General features: G+C 50.7%; 1 protein-coding gene across 2 annotated transcripts in view; it reads right to left on the bottom strand.

Moving 5' to 3' along the window:
- The window catches only part of sipa1l1 (signal-induced proliferation-associated 1 like 1), a 95,483-nt gene that overhangs the window by 60,222 nt on the left and 8,530 nt on the right, over positions 1-26,731 (bottom strand). For both annotated transcript variants that reach the window (XM_065026185.1, XM_065026184.1), the window contains exons 5-9: positions 23,275-23,405; positions 19,808-19,996; positions 18,684-18,858; positions 9,957-10,060; positions 9,102-9,259 (exon numbers count right to left, since the gene is read on the bottom strand). In XM_065026185.1, coding sequence (XP_064882257.1) covers positions 9,102-9,259; positions 9,957-10,060; positions 18,684-18,858; positions 19,808-19,996; positions 23,275-23,405 — 757 coding nt within the window. The remainder of the gene's footprint in view (positions 1-9,101; positions 9,260-9,956; positions 10,061-18,683; positions 18,859-19,807; positions 19,997-23,274; positions 23,406-26,731) is intronic.

Genomic DNA, 26,731 nt, shown 5'->3' on the forward strand with positions numbered 1-26,731 from the left:
CGATCAAATGCTGTCACGTACCTTACAGAATAACACCCCGTTCTCTTGAATAAAAAAAACAAACATATTTTGCATTGAACATCATAACTCTGTATCTGTTCAACACAATACTAATGTTATATCAACATTATCTAGTGGTGTGCCTTACAGAATAAGCACATTTGTCTTCGTATCAAGCACTAACCTGTATATAGCCTCCACATTGACTCTGTACCGGTACCCCCTGTATATAGCCTCCACATTGACTAGGTACCCCCTGTATATAGCCTCCACATTGACTAGGTACTCCCTGTATATAGCCTCCACATTGACTAAGTACCCCCTGTATATAGCCTCCATATTGACTCAGTACCCCCTGTATATAGCCTCCACATTGACTCTGTACCAGTACCCCCTGTATATAGCCTCCACATTGACTCGGTACCCCCTGTATATAGCCTCCACATTGACTCGGTACCCCCTGTATATAGCCTCCACATTGACTCGGTACCCCCTGTATATAGCCTCCACATTGACTAGGTACTCCCTGTATATAGCCTCCACATTGACTAAGTACCCCCTGTATATAGCCTCCATATTGACTCAGTACCCCCTGTATATAGCCTCCACATTGACTCTGTACCAGTACCCCCTGTATATAGCCTCCACATTGACTCAATACCCCCTGTATATAGCCTCCACATTGACTCGGTACCGGTACCCCATGTATACAGTCTCCACATAGACTCTGTACCGATACCCCCTGTATACAGTCTCCACATTGACTCTGTAACGGTACCCCCTGTATATAGTCTTGACATTGACTCTGTACCGGTACCCCCTGTATATAGCCTCCACATTGATTCTGTACCGGTACCCCCTGTATATAGCCTCCACATTGACTCTGTACCGTAATACCCTGTATATAGCCTCCACATTGACTAGGTACTGGTACCCCCTGTATATAGCCTCCACATTGACTCTGTAACGGTACCCCCTGTATATAGCCTCCACATTGACTCTGTACCGGTACCCCCTGTACATAGCCTCCACATTGACTCTGTACCGTAACACCCTGTATATAGCCTCCACATTGACTCTGTACCCTAACATCCTGTATATAGCCTCCACATTGACTCTGTACTGGTACCCCCTGTATATAGCCTCCACATTGACTCTGTACTGGTACCCCCTGTATATAGCCTCCACATTGACTCTGTACCGGTACCCCCTGTATATAGCCTCCACATTGACTAGGTACTCCCTGTATATAGCCTCCACATTGACTAAGTACTCCCTGTATATAGCCTCCACATTGACTAAGTACCCCTGTATATAGCCTCCACATTGACTAAGTACCCCCTGTATATAGCTTCCACATTGACTCGGTACCCCCTGTATATAGCCTCCACATTGACTCTGTACCGGTACCCCCTGTATATAGCCTCCACATTGACTCTGTACCAGTACCCCCTGTATATAGCCTCCACATTGACTCTGTACTGGTACCCCCTGTATATAGCCTCCACATTGACTCTGTACCGTAACTCCCTGTATATAGCCTCCACATTGACTCGGTACCCCCTGTATATAGCCTCCACATTGACTCTGTACCGGTACCCCCTGTATATAGCCTCCACATTGACTAGGTACTCCCTGTATATAGCCTCCACATTGACTCTGTACCAGTACCCCTGTATATAGCCTCCACATTGACTCAATACCCCCTGTATATAGCCTCCACATTGACTCTGTACCGGTACCCCTGTATATAGCCTCCACATTGACTCTGTACCAGTACCCCCTGTATATAGCCTCCACATTGACTCAATACCCCCTGTATATAGCCTCCACATTGACTCTGTACCGGTACCCCCTGTATATAGCCTCCACATTGACTCTGTAACGGTACCCCCTGTATATAGCCTCCACATTGACTCTGTAACGGTACCCCCTGTATATAGCCTCCACATTGACTCGGTACCGTAACTCCCTGTATATAGCCTCCACATTGACTCTGTACCAGGACACTCCCATACTAGGTCAGGACACTCCCATACTAGGTCAGGACACTCCCATATTAGGTCAGGACACTCCCATATTAGGTCAGGACACAGCCATATTAGGTCAGGACACAGCCATATTAGGTCAGGACACAGCCATATTAGGTCAGGACACAGCCATATTAGGTCAGGACACAGCCATATTAGGTCAGGACACAGCCATATTAGGTCAGGACACAGCCATATTAGGTCAGGACACAGCCATATTAGGTCAGGACACAGCCATATTAGGTCAGGACACAGCCATATTAGGTCAGGACACAGCCATATTAGGTCAGGACACAGCCATATTAGGTCAGGACACAGCCATATTAGGTCAGGACACACAGCCATATTAGGTCAGGACACAGCCATATTAGGTCAGGACACAGCCATATTAGGTCAGGACACAGCCATATTAGACAGTTAGGTCACACAGCCATATTAGGTCAGGACACAGCCATATTAGGTCAGGACACAGCCATATTAGGTCAGGACACAGCCATATTAGGTCAGGACACAGCCATATTAGGTCAGGACACAGCCATATTAGGTCAGGACACAGCCATATTAGGTCAGGACACAGCCATATTAGGTCAGGACACACAGCCATATTAGGTCAGGACACAGCCATATTAGGTCAGGACACAGCCATATTAGGTCAGGACACAGCCATATTAGGTCAGGACACAGCCATATTAGGTCAGGACACAGCCATATTAGGTCAGGACACCCATATTAGGTCAGGACACAGCCATATTAGGTCAGAACACCCATATTAGGTCAGGACACAGCCATATTAGGTCAGGACACAGCCATATTAGGTCAGGACACAGCCATATTAGGTCAGGACACAGCCATATTAGGTCAGGACACAGCCATATTAGGTCAGGACACAGCCATATTAGGTCAGGACACAGCCATATTAGGTCAGGACACAGCCATAAGCCTCAACAACACAGTATTATTGTTGGTCTGAAACATCTTTTCCAGAAAATAGAGATGAATCACCTGTCATGTTAAATCGAGGAACAACACCACAGGGATAATAGCGTTACCACCGCTACCAACTACAGTCTATTAAACACCAGGGGAGCTAGCTGGAACGACAAACCGACTCCATAAACACACGGCCTAACCAGAGAGGCAGCCACGCCAACAACCTGCGAAATGAACAGCTCAGACCTTCCATGCTTCACAAAGGCTTTACTGTCCCAAACACATTAGTTGGTTGTCAATCATAAATAGACATCCACAATTCCAAAACCCTCCATCAAACTAAACCCTCCATCCCACTAGACCCTCCATCCCACTAGACCCCCCATCCCACTAGACCCTCCATCAAACTAGACCCTCCATCCCACTAGACCCTCCATCAAACTAGACCCTCCATCCCACTAGACCCTCCATCAAACTAGACCCTCCATCAAACTAGACCCTCCATCCCACTAGACCCTCCATCAAACTAGACCCTCCATCCCACTAGACCCTCCATCAAACTAGACCCTCCATCAAACTAGACCCCCCATCCCACTAGACCCTCCATCACCACTAGACCCTCCATACCACTAGATCCTCCATCCCACTAGACCCTCCATCCCACTAGACCCCCATCCCACTAGACCCTCCATCAAACTAGACCCCCATCCCACTAGACCCCCATCCCACTAGACCCCCATCCCACTAGACCCCCATCAAACTAGACCCCCATCCCACTAGACCCCCCATCCCACTAGAATCCCCATCCCACTAGACCCCCATCCCACTAGAATCCCCATCCCACTAGACCCCCATCCCACTAGACCCCCATCCCACTAGACCCCCATCCCACTAGACCCCCATCCCACTAGACCCCCATCCCACTAGACCCCCCATCCCACTAGACCCTCCATCCCACTAGACCCCCATCAAACTAGACCCCCATCCCACTAGACCCCCCATCCCACTAGACCCCCATCCCACTAGAATCCCCATCCCACTAGACACCCCCATCCCACTAGACCCCCATCCCACTAGACCCCCATCCCACTAGACCCCCATCCCACTAGACCCCCCATCCCACTAGACCCCCATCCCACTAGACCCTCCATCCCACTAGACCCTCCATCCCACTAGACCCTCCATCCCACTAGACCCTCCATCCCACTAGACCCTCCATCCCACTAGACCCTTCACCCCACTAGACCCTCCATCCCACTAGACCCCCCATCCCACTAGACCCCCCCATCCCACTAGACCCTCCATCCCACTAGACCCCCCCCATCCCACTAGATGGGGGATGAGATGATAACAGAGCCAAAACAAATCTAAATGAAAGGCAGGTATTTAGTGACATGATGGTGGAGGAGAGAGGGGCAGGAGGTGGCCATTGTGGGCAGGCCGGTACAGTCCTACATCTGGTTGGAGAGCAGGGTGTGTGTGTGTGTGTCAAGCCATTGTATCTTCCCTATGCCACTCTACAGCTTTGTGTACAGCAGGCAGGAACCCCACAGAGAACCAGGTCACACAATAAACCCTAACAGCTATTAAAACAGCTATTAACAAGATGGAGAAAGAGAGAGGGAGGGAGACAGGAGAGAAAGATGAGGAAGGATAGAGAGAGAGAGAGAGAGAGATGAGAGAGAGATGAGAGAGAGATAGGAGAGAGAGAGAGAGAGATGAGAGAGAGAGAGATGGAGGGGGGAGAGCAGAGAGAAGGGAAATGAGAAGAGAGAAGGGAAATGAGAGTAGGGAGAGGGAGAAATAGATCATTATAGCGGGAGAGGTAGAAAACAAGAAAACAGAGTGAAAGTGTAAATGGACAGATGATACTGTTCTCATCATGAAGTCTCACTCCCAGAGGAGAAGCTGGAAGGAAACAAGCAATTATTTCTCCTTTCATTAACATCTCTCGCCGACTGCGAGCACGCGTGTGTGTGCGTGCGTGTGTGTTAGTTACCAAAGCATTAAAGGAGGTCTCAGAGGGATAGACAGGAGTCAGTTAGGGACACACGGTCTTGGAGGAGGACTGTTTTATTTCAACACTCAGCGATAAGAACATAAAGAGCGATGCAACATATTACCTAGAGTGCTGAAGCAAGAGGAAGATGTTCACAGAAACAGGCCTGAATGCACTTTATTCTAGGTGCTGGAATGGGAGACTGAGTAGAGGGAAGAGGAGGCTGAGTAGAGGCTGAGTAGAGGGAAGGGGAGGCTGAGTAGAGGCTGAGTAGAGGGAAGAGGAGTCTGAGTAGAGGGAAGAGGAGGCTGAGTATAGGCTGAGTAGAGGGAAGAGGAGGCTGAGTAGAGGGAAGAGGAGGCTGAGTAGAGGGAAGAGGAGGCTGAGTATAGGCTGAGTAGAGGGAAGGGGAGGCTGAGTATAGGCTGAGTAGAGGGAAGAGGAGACTGAGTAGAGGCTGAGTAGAGGGAAGGGGAGGCTGAGAGGCTGAGTAGGCTGAGGCTGAGTAGAGGGAAGGGGGAGGCTGAGTAGAGGGAAGGGGAGGCTGAGTAGAGGGAGTAGAGGGGAGGCTGAGTAGAGGCTGAGTAGAGGGAAGAGGAGGCTGAGTAGAGGCTGAGTAGAGGGAAGGGGAGGCTGAGTAGAGGCTGAGTAGAGGGAAGAGGAGGCTGAGTAGAGGCTGAGTAGAGGGAAGAGGAGGCTGAGTAGAGGCTGAGTAGAGGGAAGGGGAGGCTGAGTAGAGGCTGAGTAGAGGGAAGAGGAGGCTGAGTAGAGGGAAGAGGAGGCTGAGTAGAGGGAAGAGGAGGCTGAGTAGAGGGAAGGGGAGGCTGAGTAGAGGGAAGAGGACAAGTAGAGAGAAGAGGAGGCTGAGTAGAGGGAAGAGGAGGCTGAGTAGAGGGAAGAGGAGGCTGAGTAGAGGGAAGAGGACAAGTAGAGAGAAGAGGAGAGAGAGAAGAGGAGGCTGAGTAGAGGGAGGAGGACGAGAAGAGGAGGCTGAGTCGAGGAAAGAGAGGCTGAGTCGAGGGAAGAGGAGGCTGAGTCGAGGAAAGAGGAGGCTGAGGGAAAGAGGAGGAGAGTCGAGAAGAGGAGGCAGAGCTGAGTAGAGGGAAGGGGAGGAGGCTGAGTAGAGGGAAGAGGAGGCTGAGTAGAGGGAAGAGGAGGCTGAGTAGAGGGAAGAGGAGGCTGAGTAGAGGGAAGAGGAGGCTGAGTAGAGGGAAGAGGACAAGTAGAGAGAAGAGGAGGCTGAGTAGAGGGAAGAGGAGGACGAGAAGAGGAGGCTGAGTCGAGGAAAGAGGAGGCTGAGTCGAGGAAAGAGGAGGCTGAGTCGAGGAAAGAGGAGGCTGAGTCGAGGAAAGAGGAGGCTGAGTCGAGGGAAGAGGAGGACGAGAAGAGGGAAGAGGAGGACGAGAAGAGAGAAGAGGAGGCCGAGTAGAGGGAAGAGGAGGCCGAGAAGAGGGAAGAGGAGGCCGAGTCGAGGGAAGAGGGAGTCGAGGAAAGGAGGCTGGAGGCTGAGTAGAGGGAAGAGGAGGCTGAGTAGAGGGAAGAGGAGGCTGAGTAGAGGGAAGAGGAGGCTGAGTAGAGGGAAGAGGAGGCTGAGTAGAGAGAAGAGGAGGCTGAGTAGAGGGAAGGGGAGGCTGAGTATAGGCTGAGTAGAGGGAAGAGGAGACTGAGTAGAGGCTGAGTAGAGGGAAGGGGAGGCTGAGTATAGGCTGAGTAGAGGGAAGGGGAGGCTGAGTATAGGCTGAGTAGAGGGAAGAGGAGGCTGAGTAGAGGCTGAGTAGAGGGAAGGGAGGCTGAGTAGAGGGAAGAGGGAGGAGGCTGAGTAGAGGCTGAGTAGAGGGGAGGAGGCTGAGGAGGCTGAGTAGAGGGAAGGGGAGGCTGAGTAGAGGCTGAGTAGAGGGAAGAGGAGGCTGAGTAGAGGCTGAGTAGAGGGAAGAGGAGGCTGAGTAGAGGCTGAGTAGAGGGAAGGGGAGGCTGAGTAGAGGCTGAGTAGAGGGAAGAGGAGGCTGAGTAGAGGGAAGAGGAGGCTGAGTAGAGGGAAGAGGAGGCTGAGTAGAGGGAAGGGGAGGCTGAGTAGAGGGAAGAGGACAAGTAGAGAGAAGAGGAGGCTGAGTAGAGGGAAGAGGAGGCTGAGTAGAGGGAAGAGGAGGCTGAGTAGAGGGAAGAGGACAAGTAGAGAGAAGAGGACAAGTAGAGAGAAGAGGAGGCTGAGTAGAGGGAAGAGGAGGACGAGAAGAGGAGGCTGAGTCGAGGAAAGAGGAGGCTGAGTCGAGGGAAGAGGAGGCTGAGTCGAGGAAAGAGGAGGCTGAGTCGAGGAAAGAGGAGGCTGAGTCGAGGGAAGAGGAGGACGAGAGGGAAGGGAGAGGCTGAGTAGAGGGAAGAGGAGGGAGTAGAGGGAAGAGGAGGCTGAGAGAGGGAAGAGGAGGCTGAGTAGAGAGAGAGAAGAGGAGGCTGAGTAGAGGGAAGAGGAGGACGAGAAGAGGAGGCCGAGGAAAGAGGAGGCTGAGTCGAGGAAAGAGGAGGCTGAGTCGAGGAAGAGGAGGCTGAGTCGAGGAAAGAGGAGGCTGAGAGGAAGAGGCTGAGAAGAGGGAAGAGGAGGACGAGAAGAGAGAAGAGGAGGCCGAGTAGAGGGAAGAGGAGGCCGAGAAGAGGGAAGAGGAGGCCGAGTCGAGGGAAGAGGAGGCCGAGTCGAGGGAAGAGGAGGCTGAGTAGAGGCTGAGTAGAGGGAAGAGGAGGCTGAGTAGAGGGAAGAGGAGGCTGAGTAGAGGGAAGAGGAGGCTGAGTAGAGGGAAGAGGAGGCTGAGTAGAGAGAAGAGGAGGCTGAGTAGAGGGAAGAGGAGGACGAGAAGAGGAAAGAGGAGGCTGAGTCGAGGAAAGAGGAGGCTGAGAAGAGGGAAGAGGAGGCCGAGAAGAGGGAAGAGGAGGCCGAGAAGAGGGAAGAGGAGGCCGAGAAGAGGGAAGAGGGAAGGGAAGAGGAGGCCGAGTCGAGGGAAGAGGGAAGAGAGGGAGGAGGCCGAGTCGAGGGAAGAGGAGGCCGAGTCGAGGGAAGAGGAGGCCGAGTCGAGGGAAGAGGAGGCCGAGTCGAGGGAAGAGGAGGCCGAGTCGAGGGAAGAGGAGGCCGAGTCGAGGGAAGAGGAGGCCGAGTCGAGGGAAGAGGAGGCCGAGTCGAGGGAAGAGGAGGCCGAGTCGAGGGAAGAGGGGGTTGCAGGTAGCCTAGTGGTTAGAGCGTTGGGCCAGTAAACGAAAGATTGCTGGATCGAATCCCAGAGCTGACAAAGCAAAAATCTGTCGTTCTGCCCCCTGAACAAGGCAGTTAAACCCACTGTTCCCCTGAACAGGGCAGTTAACCCGCTGTTCCCCTGAACAAGGCAGTCAACCCTCTGTTCCCCCGAACAAGGCAGTCAACCCACTGTTCCCCCGAACAAGGCAGTCAACCCACTGTTCCCCCGAACAAGGCAGTCAACCCACTGTTCCCCCGAACAAGGCAGTCAACCCACTGTTCCCCCGAACAAGGCAGTCAACCCACTGTTCCCCCGAACAAGGCAGTCAACCCACTGTTCCCCTGAACAAGGCAGTCAACCCACTGGTCCTCTGAACAAGGCAGTTAACCCACTGGTCCCCTGAACAAGGCGGTTAACCCACTGGTCCCCTGAACAAGGCGGTTAACCCACTGTTCCCCTGAACAAGGCGGTTAACCCACTGGTCCCCTGAACAAGGCGGTTAACCCACTGTTCCCCTGAACAAGGCAGTTAACCCACTGTTCCTCTGAACAAGGCAGTTAACCCACTGTTCCCTGTGCAGTTAAGCCACTGTTCCCCCGAACAAGGCAGTTAACCCACTGTTCCCCCGAACAAGGCAGTTAACCCACTGTTCCTCCGAACAAGGCAGTTAACCCACTGTTCCCGAACAAGGCAGTTAACCCACTGTTCCTCTGAACAAGGCAGTTAACCCACTGTTCCTCTGAACAAGGCAGTTAACCCACTGTTCCCCGGGCAGTTAACCCACTGTTCCCCGAACAAGGCAGTTAACCCACTGTTCCCCCGAACAAGACAGTTAACCCACTATTCCCCTGAACTGTACTGCAGTAGGTCTACCTCCAACAGGTGTGTGTGTGTGTGTGTGCGTGTGTTAGACATTCGACTCACCTGTAAGTGGTGTTGTCAGAGCAGGGTTGATGTGCTCTCACCACTACGAACACGTGTTGGAAGTGAGAGCGTATGTTCTTAGGGGTGAAGGGTTGAGCCCCAGGCTCCTGGAATACGATGGTCACTATGTCATTTCCTATGTGACGCTTCCTCAGGAGCTGTGAGGAGACAGACACAACGGGGGGGGGGCAGACACAAAGGGGGGGGTAGACACAACAGGGGGAGCAGACACAACAAGGGGGAGGGGCAGACACAACAAGGGGGGAGCAGACACAAGGGGGGAGCAGACACAACAGGGGGCAGACACAACAGGGGGAGCAGACACAACAAGGGGGGGGCAGACACAACAGGGGGGGGCAGACACAAGGGGGGGGCAGACACAACAGGGGGGCAGACACAACAAGGGGGAGCAGACACAAGGGGGGCAGACACAACAGGGGGCAGACACAAGGGGGCAGACACAACGGGGGGAGGGGGGCAGACACAACAAGGGGGGAGCAGACACAAGGGGGAGCAGACACAACAGGGGGGCAGACACAACAGGGGGCAGACACAAGGGGGGCAGACACAACGGGGGGATATACATAAAAACTCACAGCAAAGACATTTGAACAACAAGAAAAACACATGTCTTTACAATCCATCAATGACTGTAGAATGTGACACTTAAAAAAAAAAATAATAAATCATTCATTGCGTTGGCATGACAGAGAAAACGGGACACTGAAATGAGGGGCCATCTTGGCTTCACAGCGAGTCACTACAACGGCTCACCGTACTACAACCACCCTGTTATTTACTTTATTCCCTGCGTTCATTTGAAAGTGTTACAAATTCAACCGTACCAACACAGACCTGTTGTTTGTTGTTGGGTGTGTAGGGCAGCATGGTGGACACGTGGAACATCACCTCATAGTCCTTATAGGTGGTGTACAGGGAGTGGGTCCCTGTGGAGTCAGCTGGAGGAGAGACAGACAGTAGAGTTAGACAGACAGGTTCATAGTCCTTATAGGTGGTGTACAGGGAGTGGGTCCCTGTTGAGTCAGCTGGAGGAGAGACAGACAGTAACTAGAGTTAGACAGACATGTTCATAGTCCTTATAGGTGGTGTACAGGGAGTGGGTCCCTGTTGAGTCAGCTGGAGGAGAGACAGACAGTAACTAGAGTTAGACAGACAGACAGTAGAGTTAGACAGACAGGTTCATAGTCCTTATAGGTGGTGTACAGGGAGTGGGTCCCTGTGGAGTCAGCTAGAGGAGAGACAGACAGTAACTAGAGTTAGACAGACAGGTTCATAGTCCTTATAGGTGGTGTACAGGGAGTGGGTCCCTGTTGAGTCAGCTGGAGGAGAGACAGACAGTAGAGTTAGACAGACAGGTTCATAGTCCTTATAGGTGGTGTACAGGGAGTGGGTCCCTGTGGAGTCAGCTAGAGGAGAGACAGACAGACAGTAGAGTTAGACAGACAGGTTCATAGTCCTTATAGGTGGTGTACAGGGAGTGGGTCCCTGTTGAGTCAGCTGGAGGAGAGACAGACAGTAACTAGAGTTAGACAGACAGGTTCATAGTCCTTATAGGTGGTGTACAGGGAGTGGGTCCCTGTGGAGTCAGCTAGAGGAGAGACAGACAGACAGTAGAGTTAGACAGACAGGTTCATAGTCCTTATAGGTGGTGTACAGGGAGTGGGTCCCTGTGGAGTCAGCTGGAGGAGAGACAGACAGTAGAGTTAGACAGACAGGTTCATAGTCCTTATAGGTGGTGTACAGGGAGTGGGTCCCTGTGGAGTCAGCTAGAGGAGAGACAGACAGTAACTAGAGTTAGACAGACAGGTTCATAGTCCTTATAGGTGGTGTACAGGGAGTGGGTCCCTGTTGAGTCAGCTGGAGGAGAGACAGACAGGTTCATAGTCCTTATAGGTGGTGTACAGGGAGTGGGTCCCTGTGGAGTCAGCTAGAGGAGAGACAGACAGTAACTAGAGTTAGACAGACAGGTTCATATTCCTTATAGGTGGTGTACAGGGAGTGGGTCCCTGTGGAGTCAGCTGGAGGAGAGACAGACAGTAGAGAGACAGACAGGTTCATAGTCCTTATAGGTGGTGTACAGGGAGTGGGTCCCTGTGGAGTCAGCTGGAAGAGAGACAGACAGACAGTAGAGTTAGACAGACAGGTTCATAGTCCTCATAGGTGGTGTACAGGGAGTGGGTCCCTGTGGAGTCAGCTAGAGGAGAGACAGACAGTAACTAGAGTTAGACAGACAGGTTCATAGTCCTTATAGGTGGTGTACAGGGAGTGGGTCCCTGTTGAGTCAGCTGGAGGAGAGACAGACAGAGTTAGACAGACAGGTTCATAGTCCTTATAGGTGGTGTACAGGGAGTGGGTCCCTGTGGAGTCAGCTGGAGGAGAGACAGACAGTAACTAGACTTCGACAGACAGGTTCATACAGTCTTGGCCAAAAGTTTTGAGAATGACACAAATATTAATTTTCACAAAGTCTGCTGTCTCAGTTTGTATGATGGCAATTTTAATATACGCCAGCATGCCAGGATGTTATGAAGAGTAATCAGATGAATTGCAAAGTCCCTCTTTGCATTGCAAATTAACTGAATCCCAAATTAACTGAATCCCACTTTCAGCCCTGCCAGAAAAGGACCAGCTGACATCATGTCAGTGATTCTCTCGTTAACACAGGTGTGAGTGTTGACGCGGACAAGGCTGGAGATCACTCTGTCATGCTGATTGAGTTCGAATAACAGACTGGAAGCTTCAAAAGGAGGGTAGGGCTTGGAATCATTGTTCTTCCTCTGTCAACCATGGTTACCTGCAAGGAAACACGTGCCGTCATAATTGCTTTGCACAAAAAGGGCTTCACAGGCAAGGATATTGCTGCCAGTATGATTGCACCTATATCAACCATTTATCGGATCATCAAGAACACTAAGGAGAGCAGTTCAATTGTTGTGAAGAAAGTCCAGCAAGCGTCAGGACCGTCTCCTAAAGTTGATTCAACTGGGGCACCACCAGTACAGTACGAGACTTTTGGAGGATGGCCTGGTGTCAAGAAGGACAGCAAAAAAGCCACTTCTCTCCAGGAAAAACATCAGGGACAGACTGATATTCTGCAGAAGGTTCAGGGATTGGACTGCTGAGGACTGGGGTAAAGTCATTTTCTCTGACGAATCCCATTTCAGATTGCTTGGGGTATCCGGAAAAAGCTTGTCCGGAGAAGACAAGGTGAGCGCTAGCATCAGTCCTGTGTCATGCCAACAGTAAAGCATCCTGAGACCATTCATGTGTGGGGTTGCTTCTCAGCCAAGGGGGGGGGCTCACTCACAATTTTGCCTAAGAACACAGCCATGAATAAAGAATTGTACCAACACATCCTCCGAGAGCAACTTCTCCCAACCATCCAGGAACAGTTTGGTGACGAACAATACCTTTTCCAGCATGATGGAGCACCTTGCCATAAGACAAAAGTGATAACCAAGTGCCTCGGGGAACAAAACATTGATATTTGGGTCCATGGCCAGGAAACTCCCCAGACATTAATCCCATTGAGAACTTGTGGTCAATCGCACAAATTCTGACAAACTCCAAGCATTGATTATGCAAGAATGGGCTGCCATCAGTCCAGAAGTTAATTGAAGTTAATTGACAGCATGCCAGGGCAGATTGCAGAGATCTTGACCGGTTGCATCATCGCCTGGTATGGAAACTGCTCAGCATCCAACCATAAGGCACTAGAGGGGAGTGAGTACGGCCCAGTACATCACTGGGGCCAAGCTTCCTGTCATTCAGGACCTACAGTTGAAGTCTGAAGTTCACATACACCTTAGCCAAACACAATTCCTGACATTTAATTAAGTAAAAAATCCCTGTCTTAGGTCAGTTAGGATCACCACTTTATTTTAAGAATGTGAAAAGTCAGAATAATAGTAGAGAGAATGATTTATTTCAGCACATTCCCAGTGGGTCAGAAGTTTACCAACACGCAATTAGTATTTGGTAGCATTGCCTTTAAATTGTTTAACTTGGGTCAAACGTTTCAGGTAGCCTTCCACAAGCTCCCCACAATAAGTTGGGTGAATTTTGGCCCATTCCTCCTTACAGAGCTGGTGTAACTGAGTCAGGTTTGTCGGCCTCCTGACAGAGCTGGTGTAACTGAGTCAGGTTTGTAGGCCTCCTTGCTAGCACACGCTTTTTCAGTTCTGCCCACAAATGTTCTATACGATTGAGGTCAGGGCTATGTGATGGCCACTCCAATACCTTTGGACTTTGTTGTCCTTAAGCCATTTTGCCACACCTTTGGAAGTATGCTTGGGGTGATTGTCCATTTGGAAGACCCATTTGTGACCAAGCTTTAACTTCCCGACTGATGTCTTGAGGTGTTGCTTCAATATATCCACATAATTTTCCTCCCTCATGATGCCATCTATTTTGTGACGTGCACCAGTCCCTCCTACAGCAAAGCACCCCCACAACATGATGCTGTGCTTCCCGTTTGGGATGATGTTCTTCGGTTGGCAAGCCTCCCCCTTTTTCCTCCAAACAGCTCTGCTCTGGGTCTATGAATGGGTCCTATTCCCTCTGCTCTGAGTCTATGAATGGGTCCTATTCCCTCTGCTCTGGGTCTATGAATGGGTCCTATTCCCTCTGTTCTGGGTCTATGAATGGGTCCTATTCCTTCTGTTCTGGGTCTATGAATGGGTCCTATTCCCTCTGCTCTGGGTCTATGAATGGGTCCTATTCCCTCTGCTCTGGGTCTATGAATGGGTCCTATTCCCTCTGCTCTGGGTCTATGAATGGGTCCTATTCCCTCTGCTCTGGGTCTATGAATGGGTCCTATTCCCTCTGTTCTGGGTCCTATTCCCTCTGTTCTGAGTCTATGAATGGGTCCTTTTCCCTCTGCTCTGGGTCTATGAATGGGTCCTATTCCCTCTGCTCTGGGTCTATGAATGGGTCCTATTCCCTCTGTTCTGGGTCCTATTCCCCCTGCTCTGGGTCTATGAATGGGTCCTATTCCCTCTGCTCTGGGTCTATGAATGGGTCCTATTCCCTCTGCTCCGGGTCTATCAATGGGTCCTATTCCCTCTGTTCTGGGTCTATGAATGGGTCCTATTCCCTCTGCTCCGGGTCTATCAATGGGTCCTATTCCCTCTGCTCCGGGTCCATCAATGGGTCCTATTCCCTCTGCTCCGGGTCTATCAATGGGTCCTATTCCCTCTGCTCCGGGTCTATCAATGGGTCCTATTCCCTCTGCTCTGGGTCTATGAATGGGTCCTATTCCCTCTGTTCTGGGTCCTATTCCCCCTGTTCTGGGTCTATGAATGGGTCCTATTCCCTCTGTTCTGGGTCTATGAATGGGTCCTATTCCCTCTGCTCCGGGTCTATCAATGGGTCTTATTCCCTCTGTTCTGGGTCTATGAATGGGTCCTATTCCCTCTGCTCCGGGTCTATCAATGGGTCCTATTCCCTCTGCTCCGGGTCCATCAATGGGTCCTATTCCCTCTGCTCCGGGTCTATCAATGGGTCCTATTCCCTCTGCTCCGGGTCTATCAATGGGTCCTATTCCCTCTGCTCTGGGTCTATGAATGGGTCCTATTCCCTCTGTTCTGGGTCCTATTCCCCCTGTTCTGGGTCTATGAATGGGTCCTATTCCCTCTGTTCTGAGTCTATGAATGGGTCCTATTCTCTCTGCTCTGGGTCTATGAATGGGTCCTATTCCCTCTGCTCTGGGTCTATGAATGGGTCCTATTCCCTCTGCTCTGGGTCTATGAATGGGTCCTATTCCCTCTGCTCTGGGTCTATGAATGGGTCCTATTCCCTCTGCTCTGGGTCTATGAATGGGTCCTATTCCCTCTGCTCTGGGTCTATGAATGGGTCCTATTCCTTCTGCTCTGGGTCTATGAATGGGTCCTATTCCCTCTGCTCTGGGTCTATGAATGGGTCCTATTCCCTCTGCTTTGGGTCTATGAATGGGTCCTATTCCCCCTGTTCTGGGTCTATGAATGGGTCCTATTCCCTCTGCTCTGGGTCTATGAATGGGTCCTATTCCCTCTGCTCTGGGTCTAAGAATGGGTCCTATTCCCTCTGCTCTGGGTCTATGAATGGGTCCTATTCCCCCTGTTCTGAGTCTATGAATGGGTCCTATTCCCTCTGCTCTGGGTCTATGAATGGGTCCTATTCCCTCTGCTCTGGGTCTATGAATGGGTCCTATTCCCCCTGTTCTGGGTCTATGAATGGATCCTATTCCCTCTGCTCTGGGTCTATCAATGGGTCCTATTCCCTCTGTTCTGGGTCCTATTCCCTCTGCTCTGGGTCTATGAATGGGTCCTATTCCCTCTGCTCTGGGTCTATGAATGGGTCCTATTCCCTCTGCTCTGGGTCTATGAATGGGTCCTATTCCCTCTGCTCTGGGTCTATGAATGGGTCCTATTCCCTCTGCTCTGGGTCCTATTCCCCCTGTTCTGGGTCTATGAATGGATCCTATTCCCTATGCTCTGGGTCTATCAATGGGTCCTATTCCCTCTGTTCTGGGTCCTATTTCCTCTGCTCTGGGTCTATGAATGGGTCATATTCCCTCTGCTCTGGGTCTATGAATGGGTCCTATTCCCTCTGCTTTGGGTCTATGAATGGGTCCTATTCCCCCTGTTCTGGGTCTATGAATGGGTCCTATTCCCTCTGCTCTGGGTCCATGAATGGGTCCTATTCCCTCTGCTCTGGGTCTAAGAATGGGTCCTATTCCCTCTGCTCTGGGTCTATGAATGGGTCCTATTCCCTCTGTTCTGGGTCCTATTCCCCCTGCTCTGGGTCTATGAATGGGTCCTATTCCCTCTGCTCTGGGTCTATCAATGGGTCCTATTCCCTCTGCTCTGGGTCTATCAATGGGTCCTATTCCCTCTGCTCTGGGTCTATCAATGGGTCCTATTCCCCCTGCTCTGGGTCTATTAATGGGTCCTATTCCCTCTGCTCTGGGTCTATCAATGGGTCCTATTCCCTCTGCTCTGGGTCTATCAATGGGTCCTATTCCCTCTGCTCTGGGTCTATCAATGGGTCCAATTCCCTCTGCTTTGGGTCTATCAATGGGTCCTATTCCCTCTGCTCTGGGTCTATCAATGGGTCCTATTCCCTCTGCTCTGGGTCTATCAATGGGTCCTATTCCCTCTGCTCTGGGTCTATGAATGGGTCCTATTCCCTCTGTTCTGGGTCCTATTCCCTCTGTTCTGGGTCTATGAATGGGTCCTATTCTCTCTGTTCTGGGTCTATGAATGGGTCCTATTCCCCCTGTTCTGGGTCTACGAATGGGTCCTATTCCCTCTGCTCTGGGTCCTATTCCCCCTGCTCTGGGTCTATGAATGGGTCCTATTCCCTCTGCTCTGGGTCTATGAATGGGTCCTATTCCCTCTGTTCTGGGTCTATGAATGGGTCCTATTCCCTCTGCTCTGGGTCTATGAATGGGTCCTATTCCCTCTGCTCTGGGTCTATGAATGGGTCCTATTCCCTCTGCTCTGGGTCTATCAATGGGTCCTATTCCCTCTGCTCTGGGTCTATGAATGGGTCCTATTCCCTCTGCTCTGGGTCTATGAATGGGTCCTATTCCCTCTGCTCTGGGTCTATCAATGGGTCCTATTCCCTCTGCTCTGGGTCTATCAATGGGTCCTATTCCCTCTGCTCTGGGTCTATGAATGGGTCCTATTCCCTCTGTTCTGGGTCCTATTCCCTCTGTTCTGGGTCTATGAATGGGTCCTATTCTCTCTGTTCTGGGTCTATGAATGGGTCCTATTCCCCCTGTTCTGGGTCTACGAATGGGTCCTATTCCCTCTGCTCTGGGTCCTATTCCCCCTGCTCTGGGTCTATGAATGGGTCCTATTCCCTCTGCTCTGGGTAGAAAGTGTTCTTCTTGACAGTCCTCTATACTGTCCTCTTCATTCAGTGTCCTGTTCTCTCTCCGTCAGCCAGTTGATCACGTCCTATTGTTCCAGTATCTCTACAGGCCCAAACCACTCTGTTCAAAAGTTGTGCTCTATATGGGGAACTGAAACGTGGAAACATTAGGGGGGGCCTGAAACGTGGAAACATTAGGGGGAACTGAAACGTGGAAACATTAGGGGGGAACTGAAACGTGGAAACATTAGGGGGCGGGGGCTGAAACGTGGAAACATTAGGGGGGAACTGAAACGTGGAAACATTAGGGGGAACTGAAACGTAGAAACATTAGGGGGAACTGAAACGTGGAAACATTAGGGGGGAACTGAAACGTGGAAACATTAGGGGGGCTGAAACGTGGAAACATTAGGGGGAACTGAAACGTGGAAACATTAGGGGGAACTGAAACGTGGAAACATTAGGGGGGAACTGAAACGTAGAAACATTAGGGGGGACTGAAACGTAGAAACATTGGGGGGGAACTGAAACGTAGAAACATTAGGGGGGAACTGAAACGTGGAAACATTAGGGGGAACTGAAACGTGGAAACATTAGGGGGGAACTGAAACGTGGAAACATTAGGGGGAACTGAAGCGTGGAAACATTAGGGGGGGACTGAAACGTGGAAACATTAGGGGGGGGGACTGAAACGTGGAAACATTAGGGGGGACTGAAACGTGGAAACATTAGGGGGGAAACTGAAACGTAGAAACATTAGGGGGAAACTGAAACGTGGAAACATTAGGGGGGGGAACTGAAACGTGGAAACATTAGGGGGGGAGGTCACATATGTACTGTCCGGGGACTGTTACAGCATCATTTTAATTAACTTAAAATAGCTAACGGAGCTCAATGTGAATGTCGTCTTTTTGTAGGCACTAACGGAGCTCAATGTGAATGTCGTCTTTTTGTAGGCACTAACGGAGCTCAATGTGAATGTCGTCTTTGTGTAGGCACTAACAGAGCTCAATGTGAATGTCGTATTTTTGTAGGCACTAACGGAGCTCAATGTGAATGTCGTCTTTTTGTAGGCACTAACGGAGCTCAATGTGAATGTCGTCTTTTTGTAGGCACTAACGGAGCTCAATGTGAATGTCGTCTTTTTGTAGTCACTAACGGAGCTCAATGTGAATGTCGTCTTTTTGTAGGCACTAACAGAGCTCGTCGTCGACAACACATTCTCAGGCGAGTCTGACAACACATTCTCAGGCGAGTCGTTGACAACACATCCTCAGGCGAGTCGTTGACAACACATCCTCAGGCGAGTCGTCGACAACACATTCTCAGGCGAGTCGTTGACAACACATCCTCAGGCGAGTCGTCGACAACACATTCTCAGGCGAGTCGTCGACAACACATCCTCAGGCGAGTCTGACAACACATCCTCAGGCGAGTCGTTGACAACACATCCTCAGATGAGTCGTTGACAACACATCCTCAGATGAGTCGTTGACAACACATCCTCAGATGAGTCGTTGACAACACATCCTCAGATGAGTCGTTGACAACACATCCTCAGATGAGTCGTTGACAACACATCCTCAGATGAGTCGTCGACAACACATTCTCAGGTGAGTCTGACAAAGTAATACTCTTGGTGTTAAGCTGGGCATGAGAGAGATAGAGAGAGGGAGATAACACTGTGTGTGTGTGGTAACGTACTCTTTGTGTCCAACTGGGCTCGGTACTTGGTGAATCCTTTCAGTCGGACCCTCTCCCCCAGCAGCTGAAGGAACTCCTCCAGAGCAGGACCTGCCGAATCATTGTTATACATATCCTCTTCACTGCTCTGTCCCGACGCACAGTACATCACCCCCACCTTCAACTGGAAACTCAACTACAGAGACAGAGAGAGAGAGAGACAGAGAGGAGAGAGAGACAGAGAGGAGAGAGAGACAGAGACAGAGAGGAGAGAGAGACAGAGAGGAGAGAGAGACAGAGAGGAGAGAGAGACAGAGACAGAGAGAGAGAGAGAGACAGAGAGGAGAGAGAGACAGAGACAGAGAGGAGAGAGACACAGAGACAGAGAGGAGAGAGAGAGAGACAGAGAGGAGAGAGAGACAGAGAGGAGAGAGAGAGAGAGAGGAGAGAGAGACAGAGAGAGAGAGAGAGACAGAGAGAGAGAGAGAGACAGAGAGAGACAGAGAGAGAGACAGAGAGAGAGACAGAGAGAGAGACAGAGAGAGAGACAGAGAGAGACAGAGAGAGAGACAGAGAGGAGAGAGAGAGACAGAGGAGAGAGAGAGACAGAGGAGAGAGAGAGACAGAGAGGAGAGAGAGACAGAGAGGAGAGAGAGACAGAGACAGAGAGAGAGACAGAGAAGGGGAGAGAGAGGAGAGAAGGGGAGAGAGAGGAGAGAAGGGGAGAGAGAGACATTACGTTAGTTATTTAAAGTTCTCTGCAAGTAATACATTGTGTGACTTTCATGTTATTTTTCTGTGTTGTCTTATGGGTAACTTTTTCTAAATTCCCAGGTTTTCTCAGAGATCCCAGTTTGAAGACTTCCGGTTTTCTCAGAGATCCCAGTTTGAAGACTCCCGGTTTCCTCAGAGATCCCAGTTTGAAGACTCCCGGTTTCCTCAGAGATCCCAGTTTGAAGACTCCCGGTTTCCTCAGAGATCCCAGTTTGAAGACTCCCGGTTTCCTCAGAGATCCCAGTTTGAAGACTCCCGGTTTCCTCAGAGATCCCAGTTTGAAGACTCCCAGAATCCGGAGGGAATAATCAGGAAATCCAGAATCCCGTGAGGAAAGTTAGCATTTGACATTTACCTACTTGTGTCCTTACCCCCTGTTCGTCCAGCTTCATCAGCTGCTCTGTTACTTTAGGTGTGTTGAGAGCCAGTCTGAGACAGTGGGCGGTCAGCTCTGGTACCAGGTAATCTAGCACCTCTTTGAGGGGTAGACCCCGAGCCAGGCCGTGCTTAGAGGTGGAGGGCACAGCATCTTCCAGAATGGACCCACGCAGGGTGGTGAGCTGGAGGAGAGGAGGTGATAGGAAGTGGGGTGAGGAGAGGAGAGGTGATAGGAAGTGGGGTGAGGAGAGGAGGTGATAGGAAGTGGGGTGAGGAGAGGAGGTGATAGGAAGTGGGGAGAGGTGATAGGAAGTGGGGTGAGGAGAGGAGAGGTGATAGGAAGTGGGGTGAGGAGAGGAGAGGTGATAGGAAGTGGGGTGAGGAGAGGAGAGGTGATAGGAAGTGGGGTGAGGAGAGGAGAGGTGATAGGAAGTGTGGTGAGGAGAGGAGGAGGTGATAGGAAGTGTGGTGAGGAGTGTGGTGAGGAGAGGAGGTGATAGGAAGTGTGGTGAGGAGAGGTGATAGGAAGTGGGGTGGAGAGGAGAGGAGGTGATAGGAAGTGGGGTGAGGAGAGGAGGTGATAAGAAGTGGGGTGAGGAGAGGAGAGGAGGTGATAGGAAGTGGGGTGAGGAGAGGAGAGGAGAGGAGGTGATAGGAAGTGGGGTGAGGAGAGGAGAGGAGGTGATAGGAAGTGGGGTGAGGAAAGGAGAGGAGGTGATAGGAAGTGGGGTGAGGAGAGGAGGTGATAGGAAGTGGGGTGAGGAGAGGAGAGGAGGTGATAGGAAGTGGGTGAGGAAAGGAGAGGAGGTGATAGGAAGTGGGGTGAGGAGAGAGAGAGGAGGTGATAGGAAGTGGGGTGAGGAGAGGAGATGAGGTGATAGGAAGTGGGGTGAGGAGAGGAAAGGAGCGGAGGGGATAGGAAGTGGGGTGAGGAGAGGAGGGGATAGGAATTGGGGTGAGGAGAGGAAAGGAGAGGAGGTGATAGGAAGTGGGGTGAAGGAGAGGAAAGGAGAGGAGGTGATAGGAAGTGGGGTGAGGAGAGGAAAGGAGAGGAGGTGATAGGAAGTGGGGTGAGGAGAGGAGAGGAGGTGATAGGAAGTGGGGTGAGGAGAGGAGAGGAGGTGATAGGAAGTGGGGTGAGGAGAGGAGAGGAGGTGATAGGAAGTGGGGTGAGGAGAGGAGAGGATAGGAAGTGGGGTGAGGAGAGGCAGGGAAAAAGAGACTTCCATTATTACACCAGACCAGGCTGTCTAATCTGGCAGATAGAAACAGAGAGAGAAACAGAGAGAGAGTAAATAATGTCTATTTATTTTCCTTTTGCACGTTAAAACACTGTATATAGACATAATATGACATTTGAAATGTCTCTATTCCTTTGGAATTTAAGGCTAAAACTAACTTCCTGAGGTGACAACACACACACACACAGAGGTTAAAACAACCTTCAGGACACCATGAATAATAGAAAGTGTAGAAGGACCTGCCTTCTAGAAGGACCTGTGTGTGTGTGTGTGTGTGTGTGTGTGTGTGTGTGTGTGTGTGTGTGTTCATGTCCCTGTGCTCTCACTGAGAAGTGACTCACCGTACAGTACAGTGTCCTTGGGTTTTTAAATGCGGTTAAATATGCTGGATATTATTACATGTGATCCAAGTGTATTATTGTAGTGTTCTGACGGAGGCCCTGTGGAGGTAAATGTGTTGATGGTGGAGAGGAGAGAGGAGGTGGAGAGGAGAAAGGAGGTGGAGAGGAGGTGGAGAGGAGAGAGGAGGTGGAGAGGAGAGAGGAGGTGGAGAGGAGGTGGAGAGGAGAGATGAGGTGGAGAGGAGGTGGAGAGGAGAGAGGAGGTGGAGAGGAGGTGGAGAGGAGAGAGGAGGTGGAGAGGAGAGAGGAGGTGGAGAGGAGCCAGAACACTGGACTAAACTATTCTTCCGCTGACGTGGTCTCAACCTACACACACTCACACACCTGCCCACCTTCGAGGCTGGAAATAGCAGCACGTGGAGAAGAGAAGAGAGAAGTGCAGAGGAGGAGTGAGGACAGGTAGAGAGAGGACAGGTGGAGAGAGAGGACAGGTGGCAAGAGGACAGGTGGAGAGAGAGGACAGGTGGGAAGAGGAAAGGTGGGAAGAGGAAAGGTGGCAAGAGGAAAGGTGGCAAGAGGAAAGGTGGCAAGAGGAAAGGTGGCAAGAGGACAGGTGGCAAGAGGACAGGTGGCAAGAGGACAGGTGGCAAGAGGACAGGTGGCAAGAGGACAGGTCGACAGAGGACAGGTCGACAGAGGACAGGTCGACAGAGGACAGGTCGACAGAGGGACAGAGGACAGGTCGACAGAGGACAGAGGACAGGTCGACAGAGGACAGAGGACAGGTCGACAGAGGACAGAGGACAGGTCGACAGAGGACAGAGGACAGGTCGACAGAGGACAGGTCGACAGAGGACAGAGGACAGGTCGACAGAGGACAGGTCGACAGAGGACAGGTCGACAGAGGACAGAGGACAGGTCGACAGAGGACAGAGGACAGGTCGACAGAGGACAGAGGACAGGTCGACAGAGGACAGGTCGACAGAGGACAGAGGACAGGTCGACAGAGGACAGGTCGACAGAGGACAGGTCGACAGAGGACAGAGGACAGGTCGACAGAGGACAGAGGACAGGTGGACAGAGGACAGGTGGACAGAGGACAGGTGGACAGAGGACAGGTGGACAGAGGACAGGTGGACAGAGGACAGGTGGACAGAGGACAGGTGGACAGAGGACAGGTGGACAGAGGACAGGTGGACAGAGGACAGGTCGACAGAGGACAGGTCGACAGAGGAGAGGTCGACAGAGGACAGAGGACAGGTGGACAGAGGACAGGTGGACAGGTGGACAGGTGGACAGAGGAGAGGTCGACAGAGGAGAGGTGGAATGGACGAGAGGTGGAGAGAGGAGTGCAGGGGGACAGAGGAAGAGAAGAGGTGGAGGGAGGGAGGGAGGTGATTGACATTATTGTCTATAGTATACCAGGGTTGAAGGAAGTGAAGAAGTAGTTGAAGCTGATTGACTTGAGAAGTTGAGATCAATGAGTTGTGGGAAATGAAGAGGCGAGAATACACTACGAACAAGCCTGGTTATTCACTAGCAACAATAATACGAACAAGCCTGGTTATTCACTAGCAACAATAATACGAACAAGCCTGATTATTCACTAGCAACAATAATACGAACAAGCCTGATTATTCACTAGCAACAATAATACGAACAAGCCTGGTTATTCACTAGCAACAATAATACGAACAAGCCTGGTTATTCACTAGCAACAATAATATGAACAAGCCTGATTATTCACTAGCAAAAATAATACGAACAAGCCTGATTATTCACTAGCAAAAATAATATGAACAAGAGAAAGAACAAGGGGAGACTGGATGGGAGACGGGTGAGAAACGGGGGGGTTTAGTTCGTGTACTGTCTTGTTACCTCGCTGGTTCTGAAGATGACTCTGTAGTTGTACTGTTGTCCATGCTCCTTGTGTTCCTCTAGTTTCTCTCTCCTCAGACTCACTGCAACTGGACCTAGAGTCTCGTCTACACCCAGGTAGTTCCAATGCTCTGGACAAGAGGGAGGGAGGGAGGAGAGAGAGAAGGGAGGGAGGAGAGAGAGACGAGAGAGAGGGAGGGACAAGAGAGAGGGAAAGAGAGGGGTTGTGGGTGCGAAACAGGAAGAGAGGGGGATTTTTAAAAATGTATATTTGCAATATAGGAGAATTAGCCCACACAGTCTAATGTCAACCTACAACCTGATGTCAACCCTACAACCTGATGTCAACCCTACAACCTGATGTCAACCCTACAACCTGATGTCAACCCTACAACCTGATGTCAACCCTACAACCTGATGTCAACCCTACAACCTGATGTCAACCCTACAACCTGATGTCAACCCTACAACCTGATGTCAACCCTACAACCTGATGTCAAACCTACAACCTGATGTCAACCCTACAACCTGATGTCAACCCTACAACCTGATGTCAACCCTACAACCTGATGTCAACCCTACAACCTGATGTCAACCCTACAACCTGATGTCAACCCTACCTGATGTCCTGATGTCAACCCTACAACCTGATGTACAACCTGATGTCAACCCTACAACCTGATGTCAACCCTACAACCTGATGTCAACCCTACAACCTGATGTCAACCCTACAGCCTGATGTCAACCTACAGCCTGATGTCAACCTACAACCTGATGTCAACCTACAACCTGATGTCAACCCTACAACCTGATGTCAACCCTACAACCTGATGTCAACCCTACAACCTGATGTCAACCCTACAACCTGATGTCAACCCTACAACCTGATGTCAACCCACAACCTGATGTCAACCCACAACCTGATGTCAACCCTACAACCTGATGTCAACCTACAGCCTGATGTCAACCCTACAACCTGATGTCAACCCACAGCCTGATGTGATGTCAACCTACAGCCTGATGTCAACCCTACAGCCTGATGTCAACCCTACAACCTGATGTCAACCCTACAACCTGATGTCAACCCTACAACCTGATGTCAACCCTACAACCTGATGTCAACCTACAGCCTGATGTGATGTCAACCTACAGCCTGATGTGATGTCAACCTACAGCCTGATGTGATGTCAATCTACAGCCTGATGTCAACCTACAGCCTGATGTCAACCTACAGCCTGATGTCAACCTACAGCCTGATGTCAACCTACAGCCTGATGTGATGTCAACCTACAGCCTGATGTCAACCTACAGCCTGATGTGATGTCAACCTACAGCCTGATGTCAATCTACAGCCTGATGTGATGTCAACCTACAGCCTGATGTGATGTCAACCTACAGCCTGATGTCAACCTACAGCCTGATGTCAACCTACAGCCTGATGTCAACCTACAGCCTGATGCCTGATGTGATGTCAACCTACAGCCTGATGTCAATCTACAGCCTGATGTGATGTCACCCTACAGCCTGATGTGATGTCAACCTACAGCCTGATGTGATGTCAACCTACAGCCTGATGTGATGTCAACCTACAGCCTGATGTGATGTCAACATACAGCCTGATGTCAATCTACAGCCTGATGTGATGTCAATCTACAGCCTGATGTGATGTCAACCTACAGCCTGATGTCAACCTACAGCCTGATGTCAACCTACAGCCTGATGTCAACCCTACAACCTGATGTCAACCCTACAACCTGATGTCAACCCTACAACCTGATGTCAATCTACAGCCTGATGTGATGTCACCCTACAGCCTGATGTGATGTCAACCTACAGCCTGATGTGATGTCAACCTACAGCCTGATGTGATGTCAACCTACAGCCTGATGTGATGTCAACATACAGCCTGATGTCAATCTACAGCCTGATGTGATGTCAATCTACAGCCTGATGTGATGTCAACCTACAGCCTGATGTCAACCTACAGCCTGATGTCAACCTACAGCCTGATGTCAACCCTACAACCTGATGTCAACCCTACAACCTGATGTCAACCCTACAACCTGATGTCAACCCTACAACCTGATGTCAACCCTACAACCTGATGTCAACCCTACAACCTGATGTCAACCCTACAACCTGATGTCAACCTACAGCCTGATGTCAACCCTACAACCTGATGTCAACCCTACAACCTGACGCAAATCTACCTGCTTTCATATTCTATTTTCAGACAATCTTATATTTCCAAAGATCAAATATCCAGATGACTTTAGAAATTAATAAATCAACATCTCTATGGTCTGTAGTGGTAGGACCCTAACTCTCCCTCTCTACCATCCCTCCCTTGTAGGTAGAAGCACTTCCTGTCATAGTACCCCAGGTCTCTCTCTCTCTACCATCCCTCCCTCCTTGTAGGTAGAAGCACTTCCTGTCATAGTACCCCAGGTCTCTCTCTCTCTACCATCCCTCCCTCCTTGTAGGTAGAATAACTTCCTGTCATAGTACCCCAGGTCTCTCTCTCTCTACCATCCCTCCCTCCTTGTATGTAGAAGCACTTCCTGTCATAGTACCCCAGGTCTCTCACTCTACCATCCCTCCCTCCCTCCTTGTAGGTAGAAGCACTTCATGTCATAGTACCCCAGGTCTCCCTCTCTACCATCACTACCTCCCTCCTTGTAGGTAGAAGCACTTCCTGTCATAGTACCCCAGGTCTCTCGGTCTCTACCATCCCTCCCTACTTGTAGGTAGAAGCACTTCCTGTCATAGTAGCCCAGGTCTCTCTCTCTACCATCCCTCCCTCCTTGTAGGTAGAAGCACTTCCTGTCATAGTACCCCAGGTCTCTCTCTCTACCATCCCTCCCTCCTTGTAGGTAGAAGCACTTCCTGTCATAGTACCCCAGGTCTCTCTCTCTACCATCCCTCCATCCTTGTAGGTAGAAGCACTTCCTGTCATAGTACCCCAGGTCTCTCTCTCTCTACCATCCCTCCCTCCTTGTAGGTAGAAGCACTTCCTGTCATAGTACCCCAGGTCTCTCACTCTACCATCCCTCCCTCCCTCCTTGTAGGTAGAAGCACTTCCTGTCATAGTACCCCAGGTCTCTCTCTCAGGTCCCTCCTCCTTGTAGGTAGAAGCACTTCCTGTCATAGTACCCCAGGTCTCTCTCTCTACCATCACTCCCTCCCTCCTTGTAGGTAGAAGCACTTCCTGTCATAGTACCCCAGGTCTCTCTCTCTCTACCATCCCTCCCTCCTTGTAGGTAGAAGAACTTCCTGTCATAGTACCCCAGGTCTCTCTCTCTACCATCCCTCCCTCCTTGTAGGTAGAAGCACTTCCTGTCATAGTACCCCAGGTCTCTCTCTACCATCCCTCCCTCCTTGTACGTAGAAGCACTTCCTGTCATAGTACCCCAGGTCTCTCGCTCTACCATCACTCCCTCCCTCCTTGTAGGTAGAA

This window comes from Oncorhynchus nerka, linkage group LG13, assembly GCF_034236695.1.
Source record: "Oncorhynchus nerka isolate Pitt River linkage group LG13, Oner_Uvic_2.0, whole genome shotgun sequence".
NCBI classification, from domain to species: Eukaryota; Metazoa; Chordata; class Actinopteri; order Salmoniformes; family Salmonidae; genus Oncorhynchus; species Oncorhynchus nerka.